This window comes from Ammodytes marinus (genome assembly GCF_949987685.1).
Source record: "Ammodytes marinus genome assembly, chromosome: 24".
Classification (NCBI taxonomy): domain Eukaryota; kingdom Metazoa; phylum Chordata; class Actinopteri; order Uranoscopiformes; family Ammodytidae; genus Ammodytes; species Ammodytes marinus.
Genome location: NC_137228.1, coordinates 2,648,324 through 2,669,769, shown reverse-complemented (window position 1 = coordinate 2,669,769; position 21,446 = coordinate 2,648,324). Strand labels below are relative to the sequence as shown.

Genomic DNA, 21,446 nt, shown 5'->3' with positions numbered 1-21,446 from the left:
GCCGAACTAAGGGTGTAAGGGCAGGGTGTCATATTGTATCATATTGTATGAAATGTAAAGCCCACTGAGACAAATGTATTTGTGATTTTGGGCTATACAAATAAAACTGATTTGATTTGGTCATGTGATCAGACTTCTCTCCATGCACTGAGAAAGTTTCTGTCTGCAAACGTTCTAGTGTGGAGCAAGCCTCAAGCTCTGTCATGTTCACGCTCACAGCCGGGGCTCACACACCAACACATGGCCATCAACACACACTATAGGAGTGAGAAGGAGAAGCAGATGCAACTCGCCCACACACACACACACACACACACACACACCATACACAGAGTCAATTAAGACAGAAAATATTTTTTAAGTTGTGAGAAGACCACATTATTAATGATGAGAGGCACATACACTCTCACTCTCACTCTCTCTCACACACACACACACACACACACACACACACACACACACACACACACACACACACACACACACACACACACACACACACACACACACACACACACACACACACACACACACACACACACACACACACACACACACACACACACACACACACACACACACACACACACACACACACACACACACACACACACACACACACAGGGAGATGGGGAAACTGGGTCAAAAGGACCCTGAGAGAGGAGAACGAGTTAAAAAGACCACAGCGAGCCAATCAACACACTGGATCTCCACTCATTTCCACGGGACATGGAGATGAGATGTAGGCTGAGAGAGAGAGAGAGAGAGAGAGAGAGAGAGAGAGAGAGAGAGAGAGAGAGAGAGAGAGAGAGAGAGGTAGACTGAGAGAGAGAAAGAGTTGGATAGAGACTTTTGTTTAAAAGGGGTAAAAATAAGAACTCAAGAGAGAGAGAGAGAGAGAGAGAGAGAGAGAAAGGTTTTAGCTCATTTGCATGTCTAATACAGAACGCTGGTGACAGAGAGATGGGTGTGATGGGGGGATGAGAATGACAGAGAGAGAGAGAGAGAGTGAGAGAGAGAAAAAAACACACCAAAGATCCCAGAAGAGGAGAGGAGACAGAGTTAGACTGGAAACATTCAGCAGCCAGAGAGAAGGCCCCCTACCTCCACCAATAAAAGAACTAGGCTGCGTTCCAATCCCCCATACTATCTACTATTTAGTATGGTAGAAAAAAAGATTTAGGATGTCCCGATTCTTGTTGCCAGATTTTGTATGGTTAGAAATACCCGGATGTTTACTACATCTGGCGAGATTTTTATTGTTAAAACAGCACGCTATTTGGGCCGATTCTGACCCACAATCCAGTGCGCACCGGTAATGACGTGACACATCGACAGAGCCTCCGTATGAAAAACAAACCGGGGATGCGACGGATATAAAAGCAAGAGGCAAGATCAAGGTGCAATGTTTTGATGAGATAAAGAAGTAAAAGAATATCCCAATTGTAGCATACTGCATGCCAACTAGATTATTTTCATGGTCAGATGTAGTATGTAGAATAGGAAAAAGTAGGCGATTTGGAACGCAGGGCTAGATTCACATTCTAAACCCACTTTACCACAAGAAACACATTAGTGTTGCTAGCGGGCCTGGAGTGAAGCAGGCTGCAGTGTGCATTACACCCAGCCCAGTGTTAGCTGCTATACACTATACACAGCAGGTGCTAGGATGTATGGAGGCGTGTGTAGTTATTATAATCATATCATCAGTGACAAACACATCAACAGATTGGTGAGCAGCAGGAGCAGCCGATGACTCAGCTGTTGGGAAAAAACACATGAACAAGTAGCATCTAATGGGACTCTGTGCTAACATTAGCCAGCTAGCTTAGCTTACTAGCTTTCATTTTCCAAGCGCAATGTCAATGAAACAGCATTTCCCCCAAATGTTTAATGTAGCCTACACTGCTATCTGCTGATAGGCAGATTTAAAGCTGGGGTATGTGATTTCTGATTGGTCAAAGTTAACATAAGCTGTACACTTTGACCAATCAGAGCGAGGCTCCGATTCTCTGTTCTTATTGGCTGTTGGGACTGTCCATTCACTTTGGCACAACTTTGTTGGTGAAGAGCATGTCAGGGAGGGACCATAGGGGAGGGACCAAAGAGAAAAAGTGGAGCGGTTGAGGTATTTGGATTTGAATCTTTATCCCAACTGCCATTTTCTCCCCAAATCCTCCATCCCAGCTTTAAAAAAAAAAAAGTTAGAGAAATACATTTTCATTGCAACATTTTTGGAACTTATTTTCTCTCTGAGAGAAAAGGATAATAATATATATATTCTATTTTTACTTTTCCTAGCGTGTGTATGTGTGTATGTGTGTATTCAGCATTTCCAAACCAAGCAGAAGTGTGAAAAGTATAGATTCATTTAAAAAAGGCAATATATCTTAAAAATCTGTTTATTTAAAAATGTCATGATTGATCAGGCTCATCGCAAGAAAAACAAAATAAAACAAAATGGGGGAAGCAGTCAAACAAAATGGTGGGTCGTGTGTATCAATGCTACGTGTGTGTGTGTGTGTCGTTAATTCAAAAATAATAAAATCTGTATGCCAAGGTACTGTGAATATGTGTATTACTGATAGTGTTCAAACCCATTTTATCACTCAATTCTCTCTCTCACACACACACACACACACACACACACACACACACACACACACACACACACATGCACACACACACACACGTATTGGAAGTTTATGAAGTAAATGTCACCATCAATCATTATATTTCAACATGTCTGAGCGTGGATTCTAAGATGAATCCCTAAGTGAGGAGCAGCACAGATCTGGAGTCAGATTTGACAGCTCCATCAGTCAGAGATATTTATGGAACACTGTGCTCTGATTGGATGATAGATCCATACTGGGTGCCTGGTCAGGAGGAGTGTATGGAGGCTGCATAGTTTAACATCCAAATTAAAAAACCAATAAGAAATGAACTTTTTGAGTGTTTAAGCTCTGATCTGGGAACAGTCTATATTGCTTATAAAGTTGTGACAGTTAAAAATCGTTTAAAAACCATTCAAACACAGAACATAGTCTGATCCCAGGCCAGCTTGAGAGGGAACAAACACAAACAGGTCGGTTTGGACCCCGGCTGGCTTTGGACACAGACGTTGTAATGCGTTCAACAAACACAACGTGATATAACAGTCACAATACAAAAATCCATTGACGTTCTTAATTAGCATTAGCAGTTTGCTTCATGGTTTGTCTGATAAGAGTTGATATGTAACATCAAAATTCATTTGGAAAAGGGACTGAACCAATTTTGAAGGTGCACGAGGAACTTTCAGTTTGTTTAAATTCTTGCCCCCCCCCCCCTTTGGACAAAAGCAGTAGTGTTTTTACTATGCCACCTGTTGTTCCTGGGTGAGCGTATACCCATGACAAAGGGCATTAAGAAAAAACTATATATGAGAATAGCATTATTTGCACTGATGGTCTCGTTTGCCGTTACATGCCATTTAAGATCATCAGAGGAAAAATGAGACCGTTTCAGAAATATTTCAAAGTTCCTCATAGCACCTGTAAGTGAAAGTTTACCAGTTGCTTTTGCTAGCTAGTTAGCGAGGCCTGTAGGATGTGTTTAGCCTATAGCTTCAGACTGGCTAGTCAACTTTATATCATTTCATTTTCAGACTGCATTTAGTCCCATCTAAAAAAAAAATTGAGGCCAACAGTGCTGCCCTACTTCCAGTGTTTACGCTACGCTAAGCTAGGCTAATCACATCCACGTGACTTGTGCTGCGTACTCGTTGATCGTCGATAAACACATTTGTCAAACTAGCGCGTTAGAAAGCAAAAGTGAAGCAGAGACACATGCGGGGGGTTTCCTGTCAGAACTGCTAACCAACTCTTCAACGGTGTCACGGATTAGTTTAAAGGGGAAGTAAGTGATATTCTTTTACGTGTTAAATCTCTCTATATTCATACAGCGATGACTTAAACAGTATGCACAGTTCATAACACAGGTCTCCCAGTCATTCAGCTTTGCAGTTATTGCCAGTTAAATTTCGAATATCCCACTCGTTTTTATCCAATCAGGAGACAGAGCGCTATAAAGAGGCGGGGTCTCTGTGCCCCGTGAACGATGACTCACTGCTCTCCATCGCGGCACTATCTGATGAAGACGGCTGTGTGTTCATGTGGTGGTGACGTAGGGACGAGGGGATGGGACTGCTAACTGCTAGTCACTGATAGGAAGTTAGCTAAAAGGACCATATCACTTACTTCTCCTTTAACTTTCTGATGGATCAAAAAGTCGAACCCTGAATAAGGCTTATATGATGTGACATCAGCGTGTCACCATTAAACACTTCATGCAACTCTCAAGTGTCACAGCACTCACACAGTACACACACACACACACACACACACACACACACACACACACACACACCAGACTCAGGCTAAAAATACATTTGGAAATACCTAGAAAAAAAGAAGAAGAGTGGCTTGTGTGTCACCACTTTTTGAGTTGGCTGTTTCAAGTGTTGGTCCTGGAGGAGTTGAACCGAGCAGCGCACTCACTCTGTTAGTTCCAATATTGGCACCATGTACACTAGTATATCACACGCACGACATCAACAACACACCTAACTGCATATCTTTTTCGTATAGCTTAAAAATGCATTTAAAAATCTCTCTTTTGCTTTAATAAAACTAGAGTATAGAGAATAAAAGTTAATATTGTCCGTGGTGGGGGTTAGGAATACTCTGGTAAGATTTTTTTTAGTGCAATGTCTCTGGGTGTGTGTGTGGGAAAGCACATGAGTTCGCTCCATGGAGAAGAAATAAGGCTCAGGTCTAAATACAAAAATGACTTTTAAACAAAAGGGAGCATCCGATTGGTTGGCAGAGGATACCAATGTTCAAATCGGAGCGCTGTGTGTGTGTGTGTGTGTGTGTTCCTCCCCCCTGGGTCCTAAAGCACACCTTGTTCACGTCACCAGTGTCTGTAGTGCTACAGGGGTTATTAACAGGTCAAAAAAAATCACTGGAAGCTCCATAGATTTTCCAATGGAACTCCATTAGAGAGAGTCTTAAGAGAGGTTGTCCCCCCTGCACCTCACACACTCAAGGGTCCCCACTGCAAAAAATGATCAGTGTGTATTCCAAAAGACACACACACTTCAATCCCAGCCACTTCCACGTCTCGGAAACAGCTGTGTGTCCTCCCAGAAGTCCTCTGAAGTGTGTCTGCGGAGTGTGTGCGTCTGCCCGCCGCGGTGTTGCGTGTGTGTGGTGGCGGCGGGGGGGAGTGTGTGTCAGTCCATCTCCAGGTCCATGAGTTTGTTGCGCGAGCGGGGGGTGTGTGTGGGGTTCCGGCAGCAGCACTGGGCACACACCAGACCCAGCACCAGGGAGAAGATGCCCACACCTATAGCACACACACACAGAGAGAAAAAAGGATTCAAATGGCCATTTTAGTTCATATTGTCTACATGGGCTGTGTTGGGAAAGCCATACTAACGTCCTACTCATACTCATTTTGACATCAATCTGAGTATGTTGTGGTTTGTGTATGCGAGTTTGCGAGAAATCCCTCCCGGATGAGTACTTAACTTCCAGGGAAGATTTTGTGTATGGATCGATAGGTTTACTTTTCCTAGTCAACCGCCCCCACAATGCATTGCGTCTTTTCAAACGACAGAGATTTATTGCTTCTGTATACTTCAGTGGAAACGGTCCGACGAACCTCGCATACACAATCGATGGTTAAGTAGATAGTATGTAGTGTATACATGCTGAGTATGTAGGAGGGCGGACGTTAGTGGGGATTTTCCAACACAGCCACAGTGTTGCCTGACCAGGGACAATACTGTTGACCTTTTGATCGTGAATTTGTTCTTCGATATATAACACACACACACACACACACACACACACACACACACACACACACACACACACACACACACACACACACACACACACACACACACACACACACACACACACACACACACACACACACACACACACACACACACACACACACACACACACACACACACACACACACACACACACACACACACACACACACACACACACACACACACACACACACACACACGAAAATCTCCTCACAATCCACTACTTGTCTGTGCGCTTAAAAATAAATAATACACAACCAGGGCTCTGCAAACTGGTATGTAAACAAAGGTAGTTAGCAACATGCCCGTTCACAGAGCCTAGGCCGTGTATTAACACTGGATCTTTTTTTTCAAGCACACACACACACACACACACACACACACACACACACACACACACACACACACACACACACACACACAGGTTAGCGGATAGTGAGGAGATTTTGACAAAAAGTGATTTTGACAACAGTGGTTCTCCAGAATCACTGACTGCACCTTTAATGATGGTTTACAGGGTTACATTAATACAGGTTTTTTTTGGATTCACAAACAGTATTAACTAAATGAACTAGTGATTATTAAACAGGCATTACAGACACACTAGAGAGTATAGATAGAAGGGTTCCATTACCTATTGATGCTGCCACACCGTATAAGAGTGGTAACCTGAGGGAGCCCCACACTGAGAGAGAGAGACAGAGAGACAGAGAGAGAGAGAGAGAGAGAGAGAGAGTTAAGTGTTAGAGTACATCACTCAGTGCGTTTACATGCAGACTCATAATCGGGTAAATAGGACTTCAACAGGACTTTTAAACTGCATGTAAACACCTTTATCCGATCTACTTCGCACACAAATCGGCACATTAACGGACAAGAGAAGTTGGATAAGAACACCTAGATAACTCGTTCATAGTCGGCATTCTACCTTCATGTATACAGGGGATCGGATATCGGAATTCTCGTTCTGCGCTTGCTCGAGAATCCCTGTCGGGGATTTCACAAGGAAGTGGACAGAGACGACGTAATAAATAGTAGTGTTGTTGCCGGAAAGGAACCGGACGTGGCTCTATAACCACTTGTTGAAAGGGCTACAGCGCCACCTAGCATAGTGGAGACAGCCATACATCGGACATTTATCGAATATTTGAAAGGCCATGTATACTCAGACAAGTGACGCGGTCCGTTCCAGTGGCAAATTCGGTATATGTGATAATCCAATCTAGTTGTCCCATGGAAATTATTATTAATTAAAATGATTAATTTAGCGTATATTGTTCTTGGTGTTCAAATCTGTTCTGGTTATTTGTTACTTAAATAAAATACTTAAAAAAACAATAATAATAATAATCTTTGTATGTATCCAATCACGGCCCCAGTAGATGGTCATGTGTTCCTCACCGGCGAATCGGATGGTCAGGAAGACTCTGGATGACATCAGCTCTCCTGCCTGAGTCCACGCTCCTGTTGATGACGACAGGTACCAGGGGGTGGCTATACAGTAGTACTCGCCACCGTCACTGGAATACCCACACACACACACACACACACACACACGCACACACACGGTTAGAACAAGGGGGCCAACTGCGATGAAGTGCTAGCGTTCCAAATGGCATACTCTTTCTTTTTTCTATTCTGCATACTACATCTGACCATATAATCTAGTTAAGATGCAGTATGCTACAATTGGGACATCATTTTTTATTTCATCATAAGATTGCACCCTGATCTTGCCTCTTGCTTCTATATCCGTCTCATCCCCGTTTGTTTTCATACGAATCCCCATAATAGTGGTTTTAACACTAAAAATCTCGGCCGGATGTAGTAGGACATCCGGGGTATTTCTAACCTTACCAAATCTGGCCACAAGAAATGGGACGTCCTAAATCTTTTTTTCTACCATACTAAATAGTAGATAGTGTGTAGGGATTGGAATGCAGCCTGGGTCTTAGAGCACTGTTAGGCCCTGTGTGTACACTACATACCTGTCCTGAGTGCCGTGTATGCTGAGCGTGTAGGTGTGTGTGTCTTGGCGCTCTATGGACAGGTCACTGGAGGAGTTGCGGGCGTCTTTGCGTACCACGCCGAATCGGTCCACGCTCGCCACCTGGGACGTGCTCTCTCCGCCACGCAGCCGTGTGAAAAACCAACGCACCTCGTACGCCAGCTCGTCTGCAACACACACACACACACACACACACACACAATATTAAAGTGATACATAATATATATATAAAACAATAATCGATATGTAATGTTGATACACAAATATGCAATAATATAACATGATACACATTCTCTCTCCCTGTGCGTTACAGAGAGAGAGAGAAAGGGATTGGCCGCATTAAACACACACACACACACACACACACACACACACACACACACACACACACACACACACACACACACACACACACACACACACACACACACACACACACACACACACACACACACACACACACACACACACACACACACACACACACACACACACACACACACACACACACACTTTAAGAGACCATTCTTTTTCACCTTTCTGTTCCCACAAACGGTTAACCATATACACAATGTAAGGTACACAGGACTGGTGTAAAATGGTGATTTTTTTATTTGGAAAAGGCAATAATGTCATGCTACAATGATGATGAAAAACAATTATGATAAAGAAATAGGCGAGAAAAAGAAATGAGAAAGAAGAAAGAAGAGAATAACTAGAGTGAGAGAGAGGAGTGAAGCCACCCAGAGCACGGTAATGACTGTACGTCTCATCGTACATCTCCCTCTCTGTCCCAATGGCTTTAACATTCCAGCGCTACTACATCATTCAAATCAGTCATAGAGCTAGCATCAACATTAGCATCAGAGCACTAACAGTAGCTAAGGGCGCACTCACAATAGGCAAGTTTGCCTGTTCCGTGCTGCAGGAAGATCTTTTCAGGGATCCCACTACTGATAACCAATCAGAAGAGAGAACGCTACAAACCGGCACCCGTCTCACTGCCGGTGCACACGCAGAGCGACAGATGGGTGAATGTGTATGCGCCTACAATGGCGGAGCAGGTAAAAATCCTTCCCAATGTCTGTTTTTGATGGTTTTTATCATGTTTTATCACACTTATGGATCTGAGATGATGCTAGATAACTCGCTGCTTGAAGACCGCAGTGCATTAATGTGGTGATGAGGGAGGGGACTGCTAACTACAGTCACTGACAGGAAGTTAGCTAAACTGACCATTCCGCTTAATGAACCTTTAAGGTTAGGGTTAAGGTTAGGGGTTAGGGCCTGCCAGGTAGTGCTGCCTTGAAGGCTCCATTGGGGGAGGGGGGACAACACACCATCGAGCTTAAATAAGACTCCAAGCAACATTAAAAGTATGTGTGATCTAAATGCACACATTACATATACAACAGAAATACTGTTGATATTCCAGTAAATAGCCAGGGCCCTCCATCCAGTCAGAAGACCCTTTTTACATTGAAGCCATTACGTGTTGTTAGTGAAGCAGTGGAGACACACCAGTCAACTCCACTGCTTCTCAATTAGTGGTGAAGACACTGATGTAGCCTGAGAGAGTTGGCTGGGTGCAGGCGGGAAACAAAATGGCGCCTAGTATGGCTTTAAATGGGACCTCTTTCAGTTGTAGAGGATGTGAGAAATTGTGTCAAATGATTTGGTTTTACGTCACACACACACACACACACACACACACACACACACACACACACACACACACACACACACACACACACACACACACACACACACACACACACACACACACACACACACACACACACACACACACACACACACACACACACACACACACACACACACACACACACACACACACACACACACACACACATTTGGGCAGTAGGTCAGAGCTTTACTGGCTCCTTGTATATTTCCAATATTTCAGTGATACATTATACACAACAGTAATTGATATGTAATATTGATATGTGTAGTATATGAATAGTACACAAATATGCACAAATATAAAGGACCTACTGAGATGACAGACAGCTGATTTGATTGGTCGGGATTGGGGAAGTGGTGTATATCTATTATATTATCATAATATTGTCATAGCAGCAACTCTCTGTAACACACCGACTCCCATGTGTGTGTGTGCTGACTGGCACTGTTATGAACACATCCAGCATTGCCTACATTCTTATGTCAGCCCTCGTCATTTAAACAGAGCCTGGCTGACAGTCAGATGACAGCGGCGCGGGGGTTTAGCTCGGAAATGATCAAAGACACACATTTTGAATAATTCTCCGAGATTGACGGATGAACTGTGGTTGCTTGTTTGATATTAGAAAAAGGGAACGGAGCTATAATTAGAAAGCTGTGCCACACACACACACACACACACACACACACACACACACACACACACACACACACACACACACACACACACACACACACACACACACACACACACACACACACACACACACACACACACACACACACACACACACACACACACACACACACACACACACACACACACACACACACACACACACACACACACACACACACACACACACACACAATCGTTTACTGCCTTTGTTGGTGACGGCAGGAGGAGGAGGAGGAGAGGGAGGGAAGGAGATTCGAAAATACTTAAATGACTGAGGAGAATAATCTTTTCAAGAAACATAAGCTAGAAAGCAACAGCAATGTGCACGCATATCTCAGGCCGGGGCTGGGTTCCAAAAAGCCCTACTAACGTCCTCACTCGTACTCATTCTGACGTCAATTTTGAGTATGTAGTGGTTGAGTATGCGAGTTGGTGTAGGCGAGAAAATACCCGGATGAGTACTCACTTCCGGGGGTAAGATTTTGTGTATGGATCGATAGGTTTACTTTTCCACACTCAACCGCCCCCCACAATGCATTGCGTCTTTTCAAACGACACAGAAGTTTTTTTTTTTATTGCGTCTGTACTCTTCAGTGTAAACGGTGCGACGAACCTCGCATACACGATCGATGGTGATGGTTAAGTAGACAGCATGTAGTATATACATGTACGTCGGAGGGGGAGGGCGTTAGTAGGCCGTTTCCAACACAGCCTGTGTGTTATAGAGGGACCGCCCCCTTCTATAGGAGGCCTGATGCTTACACACAGCTGTCCATTTGCTCCATAAGGGGCCTGTCAAGTGTCAACACCCTCCCCCCCCCCAACATTAACTCATGGACCAGCAGCCTTGTGTTTACTCTACACAGTGTATCCAATAATCAGGCCATAACACTCGACTGATACACACACACACACACACACACACACACACACACACACACACACACACACACACACACACACACACACACACACACACACACACACACACACACACACACACACACACACACACACACACACACACACACACACACACACACACGGTCTGATATGAAGAATCCTGGTTTGTCACTGAAGCTTTTGTTCAACCTCCTCTGAGGAACTTTTTAAATATTTCTGAAACGGTCTAATTTTTCCTCTGATGATCATGAATGACCTGTAACAGCAAAACCAGACCATCAGTGTAAACAATGCTAATTTTATATAGTTATTATTAACTGGGGTATATGATTTCTGATTGGTCAAAGTTAACATGAGCTACACTTTGACCAATCAGAGCGAGGCTCCGATTCTCTGATCTTATTGGCTGTTGGGACTGTCCATTCACTTTGGCACGACTTTGTTGGTGTAGAGCGTGTCAGGGAGGGACCATAGGGGAGGGACCAAAGAGAACAAGTGGAGCGGTTGAGGTATTTGGATTCAAATCTCTATCCCAACTGCCATTTTCTCCCCAAATCCTCCACCCCAACTTTAAGTTTACTTTGCTTCACCATGGTCATTTTACCATACTTTCTTTTTTCTATTCTACATACTGCATCCAACGATAAAACTAATCTAGTTAGGATGCAGTAGGCATACTATTGGGACATACTTTTACTTTTTTATTTCATCATAACATTGCGCCTTGATCTTGCCTCTTGCTTTTATATCCGTCTCATCCCCGTTTGTTTTCATACGGAGGCTTCGTCGATGTGACGTCGCTTCACGTGCGCACCGGATTATGGTTCAGAATCGCCCAAATAGGATGCTGTTTTCAACACTAACAATCTTGGCCGGATGAAGTAGGATATCCGGGTACGTCTAACCATCCTAAATCTGGCCACAAGAATCGAGACATCCTAAATCTTTTTTCTACATACTATATAGTAGAAAGTATGCGATTCGGAACGCAGGGATTGTGTTAGCTTGAGAAGTGGCTTCAGTTAGCAGGTGGAGGTGGGCTGGACTACAGTGATTCTCTAACAGAATAGAGATATATCTGCCTTCTGTCTGAGCTGCTCAAACCAATATGGCTGTCTGTGGAAATTAAGACTGATTGGATTTCTCTCTATGTATCCCTCGAGGAGAGAGTCCAAGGCGTGAAGGAACACACACACACACACACACACACACACACACACACACACACACACACACACACACACACACACACACACACACACACACACACACACACACACACACACACACACACACACACACACACACACACACACACACACACACAAACACACACACACACACACACAAATGACAATTACCGTCCGTGTTACTAATGAAACTGTGTGTTCTGTGCTCCATAAAGCAGGAGGATGTGTAACACTATAAAACACAGAGATAAAACTCCCCCAAGATACTGGCAGTAAAATGTAGGTTCATCTGGATATTTGGAATGTTTTGGTACAGATTCCTTCTGGAGTTACACTCAGTGCGTTTACATGCAGACTCATAATCAGGTAAATAAACGATTAAGACTTCAACAGGACTTGTAAAATGCATGTTAACGCCTTTATTTAAAAAAAGTAGGGTTGTTGACGGAAGGGAACCGGACGTGGCTCTATAACCACTTGTTGAAAGGGCTACAGCGCCACCTAGCATAGTGGAGACAGCCATGCATCGGACATTTATCGAATATTTGAAAGGCCATGTATACTCAGACAAGTGACGCGGTCCGTTCGAGTTGCAAGTTCGGTATTATGTCTTAATCAAATCTAGTTGTCACATGGAAACGCACTGAGTGATATTCATACTATATGTATCATTCTATTTGCTTGCGCATTAGTATTGTAGCAGCACAATGCACACATGTTGATGCTTTGGGATTGTTGGTCCACATTACCTCATCATTAGCCTTTGTTTCGCTATTGTCTTGCTTTTATTGTGCTGAAACTCCCAGTAGCTTTCAATGGAGGATAAGACTATTGATATGAATAGAAGTACAGTTTAGTCCCTTTACGGTGAAGTAAGCGATATATTTATGTTAATATAAGTGTTAAATCGCTCTTTATTCATACAGTGATCACTTATATAGTGTGCATGTTTCATAAAGCCGATCTCTCAGTCACCCGCTCTGCATGTAATCAGCAAATTTAATTTTTCGGGGATCCCGAAAGTGGTATCCAATCAGAAGAGAGAACGCTACAAACCGGCACCCGTCTCACTGACGGTGCACGTGCAGAGCGACAGATGGGTGAATGTGTATGCGCCTACAATGGCGGAGCAGGTAAAAATCTTTTCCCAATGTCAGTTTTGATGGTTTTTATCATGTTTTATCACACTTATGGATCTGAGATGATGCTAGATAACTTGCTATCTTGAAGACCGCAGTGCATTAATGTGGTGACGTAGGGACGAGGGAGGGGACTGCTAACTGCAGTCACTGACAGGAAGTTAGCTAAACTGTATGGTGTTTGTCATGTTGAAGGGAAGCAGCAGGCTCATTGTAGGGGGCTCCGTCTCTCTCTCCCCCCATCCCTTTTAAAACACAAAACCCAATGGGGATGAACTAATGGCCCCTGCTCTGCTCTTTAGCAGATTTTCAATTTGGGTTTTACTGTCTATCTGTTCATTCTCTCTCCTCTTTCAGCATCTTGCATCTTTGTCCGTTTTTTTTTAAAATCTTTTTTTAAGTCTTTATTGATAAAGATAATACAAACAAAATAAAACGAATGAGCAGTAAAAAAAGGAAAGATATACATTAAAATCAAAGAAATACATAACTCAAAATAATATAATTCATGTTCAAAAGGGATAGATAATAATAATCAATCTCACTGCACTTCATGGGAATATGGCTGGTAGGTTTTGATCATCTGCGACTTAAAAAAGGTGCTACGAGGACATTTCAGTTTGTGTTCATTCTAGCGCCCCCTTTGGACAAAAGCGGTAGTGTTTTTTAACCACGCCAGCTGTTGTTCCTGGGTGAGCGTATACCCATGACAAAGGCATTAAGAAAAACTATATAAAAATAGCATTCTTTTACACTGATGGTCTGGTTTGCTGTTACATGTCATTTATGATCATCAGAGGAAAAAATTCATCATCAGGATATAAGCGACAGAGAAAGACACTATAAAAAGCAACACACTATGACACTGCAGCTGTTGTTTGTGAATGTGAGAGAGAATGATTCTCATCACCTCACCACTTCATATTGTGACCTCTCTCTCTCTCTCCCTCCCTCCCTCCCTCCCTCTCCCTCTCTCCCTCTGTCCCTCTCCCGTCTCTTGTCCTCCGTCTACTATTCACCCTCTTCCTTTCACTTTTCTCTCCCTCTTAACAATGTCTTTGGCTGCCTCCAACTCTTACCCCCATCCCCTCCCACCCACCATCTCTCCCCCTCTATTCTTCCCTGTGCTCTGGCTAACGGAGCGTGAGATTGGCTAATTAGCGGGCTGTACTGTCGGGCGCTGCAAAGACAGCTGGGTAATTTGGTGAAGAGTGGGAGAGGAAGGGAGGGAGCGGAAAGTGACGGTAAGTGCGGAGTAGAGGAGAGAGAGGGATGTATGTAGCGTTCCATTTATCCCACACACACACTTATTCTAAAAAGGAAGGATTCACTGTTTTACTCCTCATTAAAAACGTAGCCATCTTATCGGCTTCAATGTCCATGGCAGCCATTACTAAATGACAATACTAACCCTGCGTTCCAAATCGCATACTCTTTCTTTTTTTCCTATTCTACAAACTACATCTGATCATAAAAATAATCTAGATGCAGTAGGCCATACACTTGGGACATACTTTTACTTATTTATTTCATCATAACATTGCGCCTTGATCTCGCCTCTTGCTTTTATATCCGTCGCATCCCTGTTTGTTTTCATATGGAGGCTCCGTCGATGTGACGTCACTTCCGGGGCGCACTGGATTGTGGGCCAGAATGGGCCGAACAGCATGCTGATTTCAACAGTAAAAATCTCTGCCGAATGTGGTAGACATCCGGGGTATTTCTAACCATACTAAACCAACCACAAGAATTGGGACATCCTAAATCTGTTTTTTTACCATTTTAAATAGTAGATAGTACGGGGATTGGAACGCTTACTCTGTGGCTTTGGTAAAGGAACTGTAGGACACTTGGGGAAGTAGACTAAACTTACTTCCTCTCAACTAACCACACCAGGCTAAACAATAAAACCAGTATGCCAAAGGTTTGCCTCTGTAAAACTAATGTTACTTCATGGAAAATGTTCGACACTGATTGGATATAAGACACACATTTAATCATCAAAACCAAAGACTAAGTTCAATGGCTTTATTCAGGCATCTCCACCATACCATCCCGGTAACCCTGACTACCGCCGTCACACAGAATAGTTCCTGCTAATTATGTCATCAGTATGGCATCAAGGGATAGAGAAAGGTTTCGGAACTGTGACTGTGGGTCAGAATGGCCCGATTAGCATACCGTTTTCAACAGTAAAGAAAATCTCCACCGAATGCAGTAGACATCTGAGTATTTCAAACGCTACTAAATCCGGTCACAAGAATTGGGACATCCTAAATTTTTTCTACCATGCTCAATAGTAGATAGTATGAGGATTGGAGCGCAGCCTTTTGGTTCGAAGGCAGGAAGGGTATTTGTTGACGAATGCAAAACTGAACAAGGCCCATGTAAAAATGTCAGCAGACAGCTTTTTATCGTTGGTTTCAAGCCAATCACGTTCAGTTGTTTAAATCTGCATTCATACTTTAATCATTTTAATTGGTTCACTTGAGTGTGGGGAGCAAAACAAGCTGGTCTTGATTGACACATTACTACCTTACAAAGGGAACGGTGCTTCCTAACCAGACACCTGCAGCCCACCCACTCACCCAAACATATGCGTTTTAGCGTTAGCTGCTACATGCTACACTGTGACAGCTAGTCTCTAGCCGTGTGCTAATAACAATATTTAAGGGTGCACCTTTTCTTTTTAAGTACTTTCTTTTTGAATTTTTCTTTAAAAAAACACAAACACAACTGGTGTCATGAAGGTCACTTCAGCGCTGCTATACGGTTGAGGAAAGGCTGCCATACTGTTTAAATTGTTCTACTACTACTACTCATAACAGATTTTCGTCTGTATATAGAGTACTAGAGAACTCCATGAGCCACATATCAAAGCAGGGGGCGATCTCCTTATTCCAAACCTTATTAATATATTTTTTTTGAGCGATAACAATCCCATACTGGATCCACAGAGCTTTCGTACGACCTAAAGTCTCTTAGTTGTTCTCATGGAAGCTTTTGAAATCGTTCCAATCCCCGTACTATCTACTATTTAATACGGTAGAAAAAAGATTTAGGATGTCCAAATTCTTGTGGTCGATTTAGTATGCTTTAAGAAAAAAACCCGGATGTCTACTAGATCCGGCCGAGACACACACACACACACACATCATATGATCACTGACTAACTGAGAGCAGGAATGAGGCATATGTTTGGTTTCACCATGCATGTCAGATAAACACATGCTCCAACAGGTAGGCTGTTTTCAACCAACCCGAAGGAATGTGTCACACACACACACACACACACACACACACACACACACACACACACACACACACACACACACACACACACACACACACACACACACACACACACACACACACACACACACACACACACACACACACACACACACACACACACACACACACACACACACACACACACACACACACACACACACACACACACACACACACAAACCCTTATCAACAACTTCCTGAAGTTCCATTCTTATCATATTGAGTCACAGCAATGTGATACAAAGGTGAGGGAACTAATCAAGCAATCATTTGTATGCATATAAATGACACACACACACACACACACACACACACACTGTTTGAACAGTGTATATGACACAGCTAATATAACTTAGCTGGAATAGCTGTATTGACATGCAGGTACATGCAAGAAAAAAGGTGCCGTCACACCCAACAAAAAATGTGTGTGTATGTGTGTGTGTGTGTGTGTGTGTTCGCACGACAGAAGCAGCACACCTGTCGATACATGTCATTTGCTAGCGGTTTGCTAATATGTGGCTGTATTTCATCCCATGGTGCAGCTGTCTGTGTGAGCGTGCTCCACAACCACCAACCCATGTATGAATCATGTATGACCACACACACACACACACACACACACACACACACACACACACACACACACACACACACACACACACACACACACACAACACACACACACTAGGCCACAGGTGCAAACACATGTGCTCACATGTCCAAACGGCGTTTTTGTGTGATAGTTTCCGAACATACATGCATGAGTGTTGAGTCTGGATTTTGCTTTAAATGCTCACTTAGGAATATTGATATAGAAAAGACATGGCTGACACATAGGATGCACGGAGAGGGAGAGAGAGAGAGGGAGGGATAGAGAAGGAGAGAGAGAGGGGGAGAGAGGCAGAGATAGGAAGAGAGAGAGGGGGGAGAGAGGCAGAGAGAGAGGGGGAGGGAGAGAGGCAGAGAGAGAGAGGGGAAGAGAGAGAGGCAAAGAGAGAGAGAGGGGGGGAGAGAGGCAGAGATATGAAGAGAGAGAGGGGGGAGAGAGGCAGAGAGAGAGGGGGGAGAGAGATGCTGACAGATGGACACGGAGAGCTGTCGAGTGATGCATGGCGTCATGTGATAAAGTTAAAGAATATAAAGTGATGAGAAACAGAAGATGGATAGATGTTAGGAGACAGAAAGCAGATCCCTGTCATGAAGTATTGATGTATGATTGTATGGAAAAGCCCTCTTAACTTCCTAGTCATACTAATTTTGACGTCAATTTGAGTATGTTGTGGTTGCGAGTTCGCGTAGGCGAGAAAAATGCCCGGATGAGAACTTACTTTCCGGGGAAGATTGTGTGTTATGGATCGATAGGTTACAACTCCAATACTCAACCGGCCCCACAATGCAGTGCGTCTTTTCAAAATATACCCCAGCTTTAACATTCTTCTGGAAGTCTTAACATTTAGAATGTAGACCAAACGTAAAAATTTATTTGTTATAAACAATGTTGCATTTACATCGGTAGGGGTGTGTGTGTGTGTGTGTGTGTGTGTGTGTGTGCGCGTGTGTCCTACCTGATTGCGTTGTCCCACTTCTCGGGGCGGTGCCGGACACGCTCAGCGAACACTCCATCTTGGCCGTTTCCCACGGATACACACTGCTGGCGTCCGATTGGATGGCCAGTGAGAAGGAGGGGCCTGAAACAACAACAACAACAACACATCATCAACAACCAATCAGCTTCATGCAAAAAGAAAAACATCCAACACACACCCAATGAGATGTAAAAGGACTCATTTAAAAACACTGACAGTTCTTTTAGATATTCATGTGCTATAATTGTAAGTGACAGTCGATGGAAGATCAGAAGGGAAGAAAAACAGTGTTGAGCTTTTAGATGGCAAACGCTGCTTTAAAGTCTGTGAAATCAAAGTGGAGGAAACAGCTCTGGTGTCAACAGAAATAGATTAAGAATAACTCACTCTTAAAAGCTAAAGTTGGATAGAAAATAGTGAATTTGGGCGCTGATAACAGAAGTGTGTCGGGGTGGGGTTCAGGACTTTTTAGTTGTTTTTCCTCACGTCAGGTTCTATTTTGGTTATGTGACACGTTCAGAAAGGTTATTTCTTTTATATATTCTAATATTTCCTCGTGGAAAGTGTTGCAAAGTGAACCGTCAATCAACGGTTGGAGTTAAATAGACGGGGCCGCAATATGTAACAACCGACTTTTCTGAATTAGTATTTGACTTGATAGGGAATAGATGATAGGATATTAACATACGTATGCATTATTATTATTATTATTATTATTATTATTATTATTATTATTATTATTATTATTATTATTATTATTATTATTATTATTATTATTATTATTATTATTATTATTATTTTAAATTACTGGACTCCAGACAGAGATAATAGCTATCGATTTCAATGCACAGATATGGAAATCAAATCAAATACACACCTGTATAGTACAGCCGGGTACTATAAAACAGGTGTGTATTTTAGGGGTACAGCTATTGCTTGCACATAACCAATTTTCTATGGTGTCTATGGAGATCCTCATTCTATTATTTAAAGGTTCAGTAAGTGATATGGTCCTTTTTTAGCTATCATCCAGTCAGTGACTAGCAGTTAGCAGTCCCCTCCCTCGTCCCTACGTCACCACCACATGAACACACAGCCGTCTTCATCAGATAGTGCCGCGATGGAGAGCAGCGAGTCATCGTTCACGGGGCACAGAGACCCCGCCTCTTTATAGCGCTCTGTCTCCTGATTGGGTAAAAACGAGCGGGATACTCAACATTCTATCTGGCAATTATCGCTAAGCTGAATGACCGGGAGACCTGTGATATGAACTGTGCATACTGTCTATGATGTACTGTTTACTGTTTAAGTGATTGCTTTATGAATATAGAGAGATTTAACATATACATTAACAAAAAATATCACTCACTTCTCCTTTAAGACGGAGGACTTTCACAAACTGCCCTCTAGTTTGAAGGTATTAACTGCTTTAATGTACATAGACAACTTGGATAATGCCATGGAAATGGATTACAGACAGCAAAAATTGTTCGAGTTCCGAGTAATAAAGGAACGCAGCATTCAACTGAAACTGGCGCGCGACTTCGACGTCATCGTTCTCAGCCACTCGCTCTGTTCGCTGATTGGACGAGCAGAAATTTTCCTGAGCTCGAATACATGAATACACCGCAGCCCCAGACTGACTACTGAAGGGAAAATGAAATTTGAGCGGAAGTAGGTAGGCGGGCGGAGCCAGGCTAATTCATGTTAAGACAGTGATCCAAATAAGGTCTTTCAATTAGCAGCAGCTACTGGGTTGTTCCTGTTAACATGTCAATCTGCATATTCTGAATAAAGAAGCAATGTACATTAGGAGTGGCAGAAGCGCCATGGCGTCAGATGTCAGCACATTCTTTTCCAGCAATTAATCCCATCCCGTCCCAGGTGAAATTAACTCTTTATGTCATCATCGTTGGTTAACACACTGTAGTCTAACAGCAGTAAAGCAGGGCATGCTGAAAAAAATCTGATCTCTTGCGCTTTGTTACATTCACTGATTTTGACCCAAAAGTGATTAGTCAACAAACATTCCCCAGAACGACGTACTATACCTTTAATATTGGGGAATTGCTCTGCATGTTAAAATGGTCAGAGGTATGGCGACGTCATTTTTTAAGTATGACATTCTTTTATATTCTATATTTCTTGTCAAATGCTTGGGATTGTGCACACGACTTCAACGTGTTATCTCCTTATGGAACATGGGACGATCTGAAATGTGTGAACGCCACTACATATTTATGTTACCACCAGCCGTCTACGCTAAAATCCCTCAGACACTGAATTATTTAAAAAAATGGCGGGGTGAGATTTTTGCATCTCCATATACGTGGTCATGAAAGAGCAACACATCTGAAACATACAGATGGAAACCTTGGGAGACTTGCCAGTTTGGGGTTGTGTTGCTCATAACACACACACACACACACACACACACACACACACACGCGCGCGCGCGCGGTTGAGTGTTAAAAACTTCCGTCCCCTAAGGCAAGTATAAGGGGTTCTTGAAAAGGGCTCAGCTTGAATGCTGTCAGTGTGTGTGTGTGTGTGTGTGTGTGGGGGGGGGGGGGGGTCAACTCAAAATGTTCGACTTGGATACACAACACACACACACAGAGAAAGGGAAAAGCTGGCTGATTGGCCATAGGGCTGTGCTTTGAAGATGTCCCTGGGAGAGGGCGTAAAGAGAGAAAGAGAGAGAGAGAAAGAGACACAGTGAAAAGATAGTGGAGAGAACGGGGGAGTAAAAACGGCAAGTGATAGAGAGAGAGAAGAAGTAGTGATGCTCAGGGGGCTGTGGAGGAAGATAGCAGATCATCTTCAGTCTTTCTCTCTCTCTCTCTGTGCCTCCCACACACACACACACACACACACACACACACACACACACACACACACACACACACACACACACACACACACACACACACACACACACACACACACACACACACACACACACACACACACACACACACACACACACACACACACACACACACACCTATACAGACATAGTAGATGCAAATACCCTTCAGAAGTTGTGA

General features: G+C 43.2%; 1 protein-coding gene across 1 annotated transcript in view; it reads right to left on the bottom strand.

The window, feature by feature from the left end:
• Positions 1-3,240: 3,240 nt before the first annotated feature.
• Positions 3,241-21,446, bottom strand: part of ptgfrnb (prostaglandin F2 receptor inhibitor b) — a 60,040-nt gene continuing 41,834 nt past the window's right edge. The window contains exons 11-15 of the mRNA XM_080053047.1: positions 18,376-18,498; positions 7,879-8,065; positions 7,292-7,410; positions 6,525-6,575; positions 3,241-5,391 (exon numbers count right to left, since the gene is read on the bottom strand). Of these exons, the coding sequence (XP_079909173.1) occupies positions 5,279-5,391; positions 6,525-6,575; positions 7,292-7,410; positions 7,879-8,065; positions 18,376-18,498 (593 nt within the window). The 3' untranslated portion in view covers positions 3,241-5,278. The remainder of the gene's footprint in view (positions 5,392-6,524; positions 6,576-7,291; positions 7,411-7,878; positions 8,066-18,375; positions 18,499-21,446) is intronic.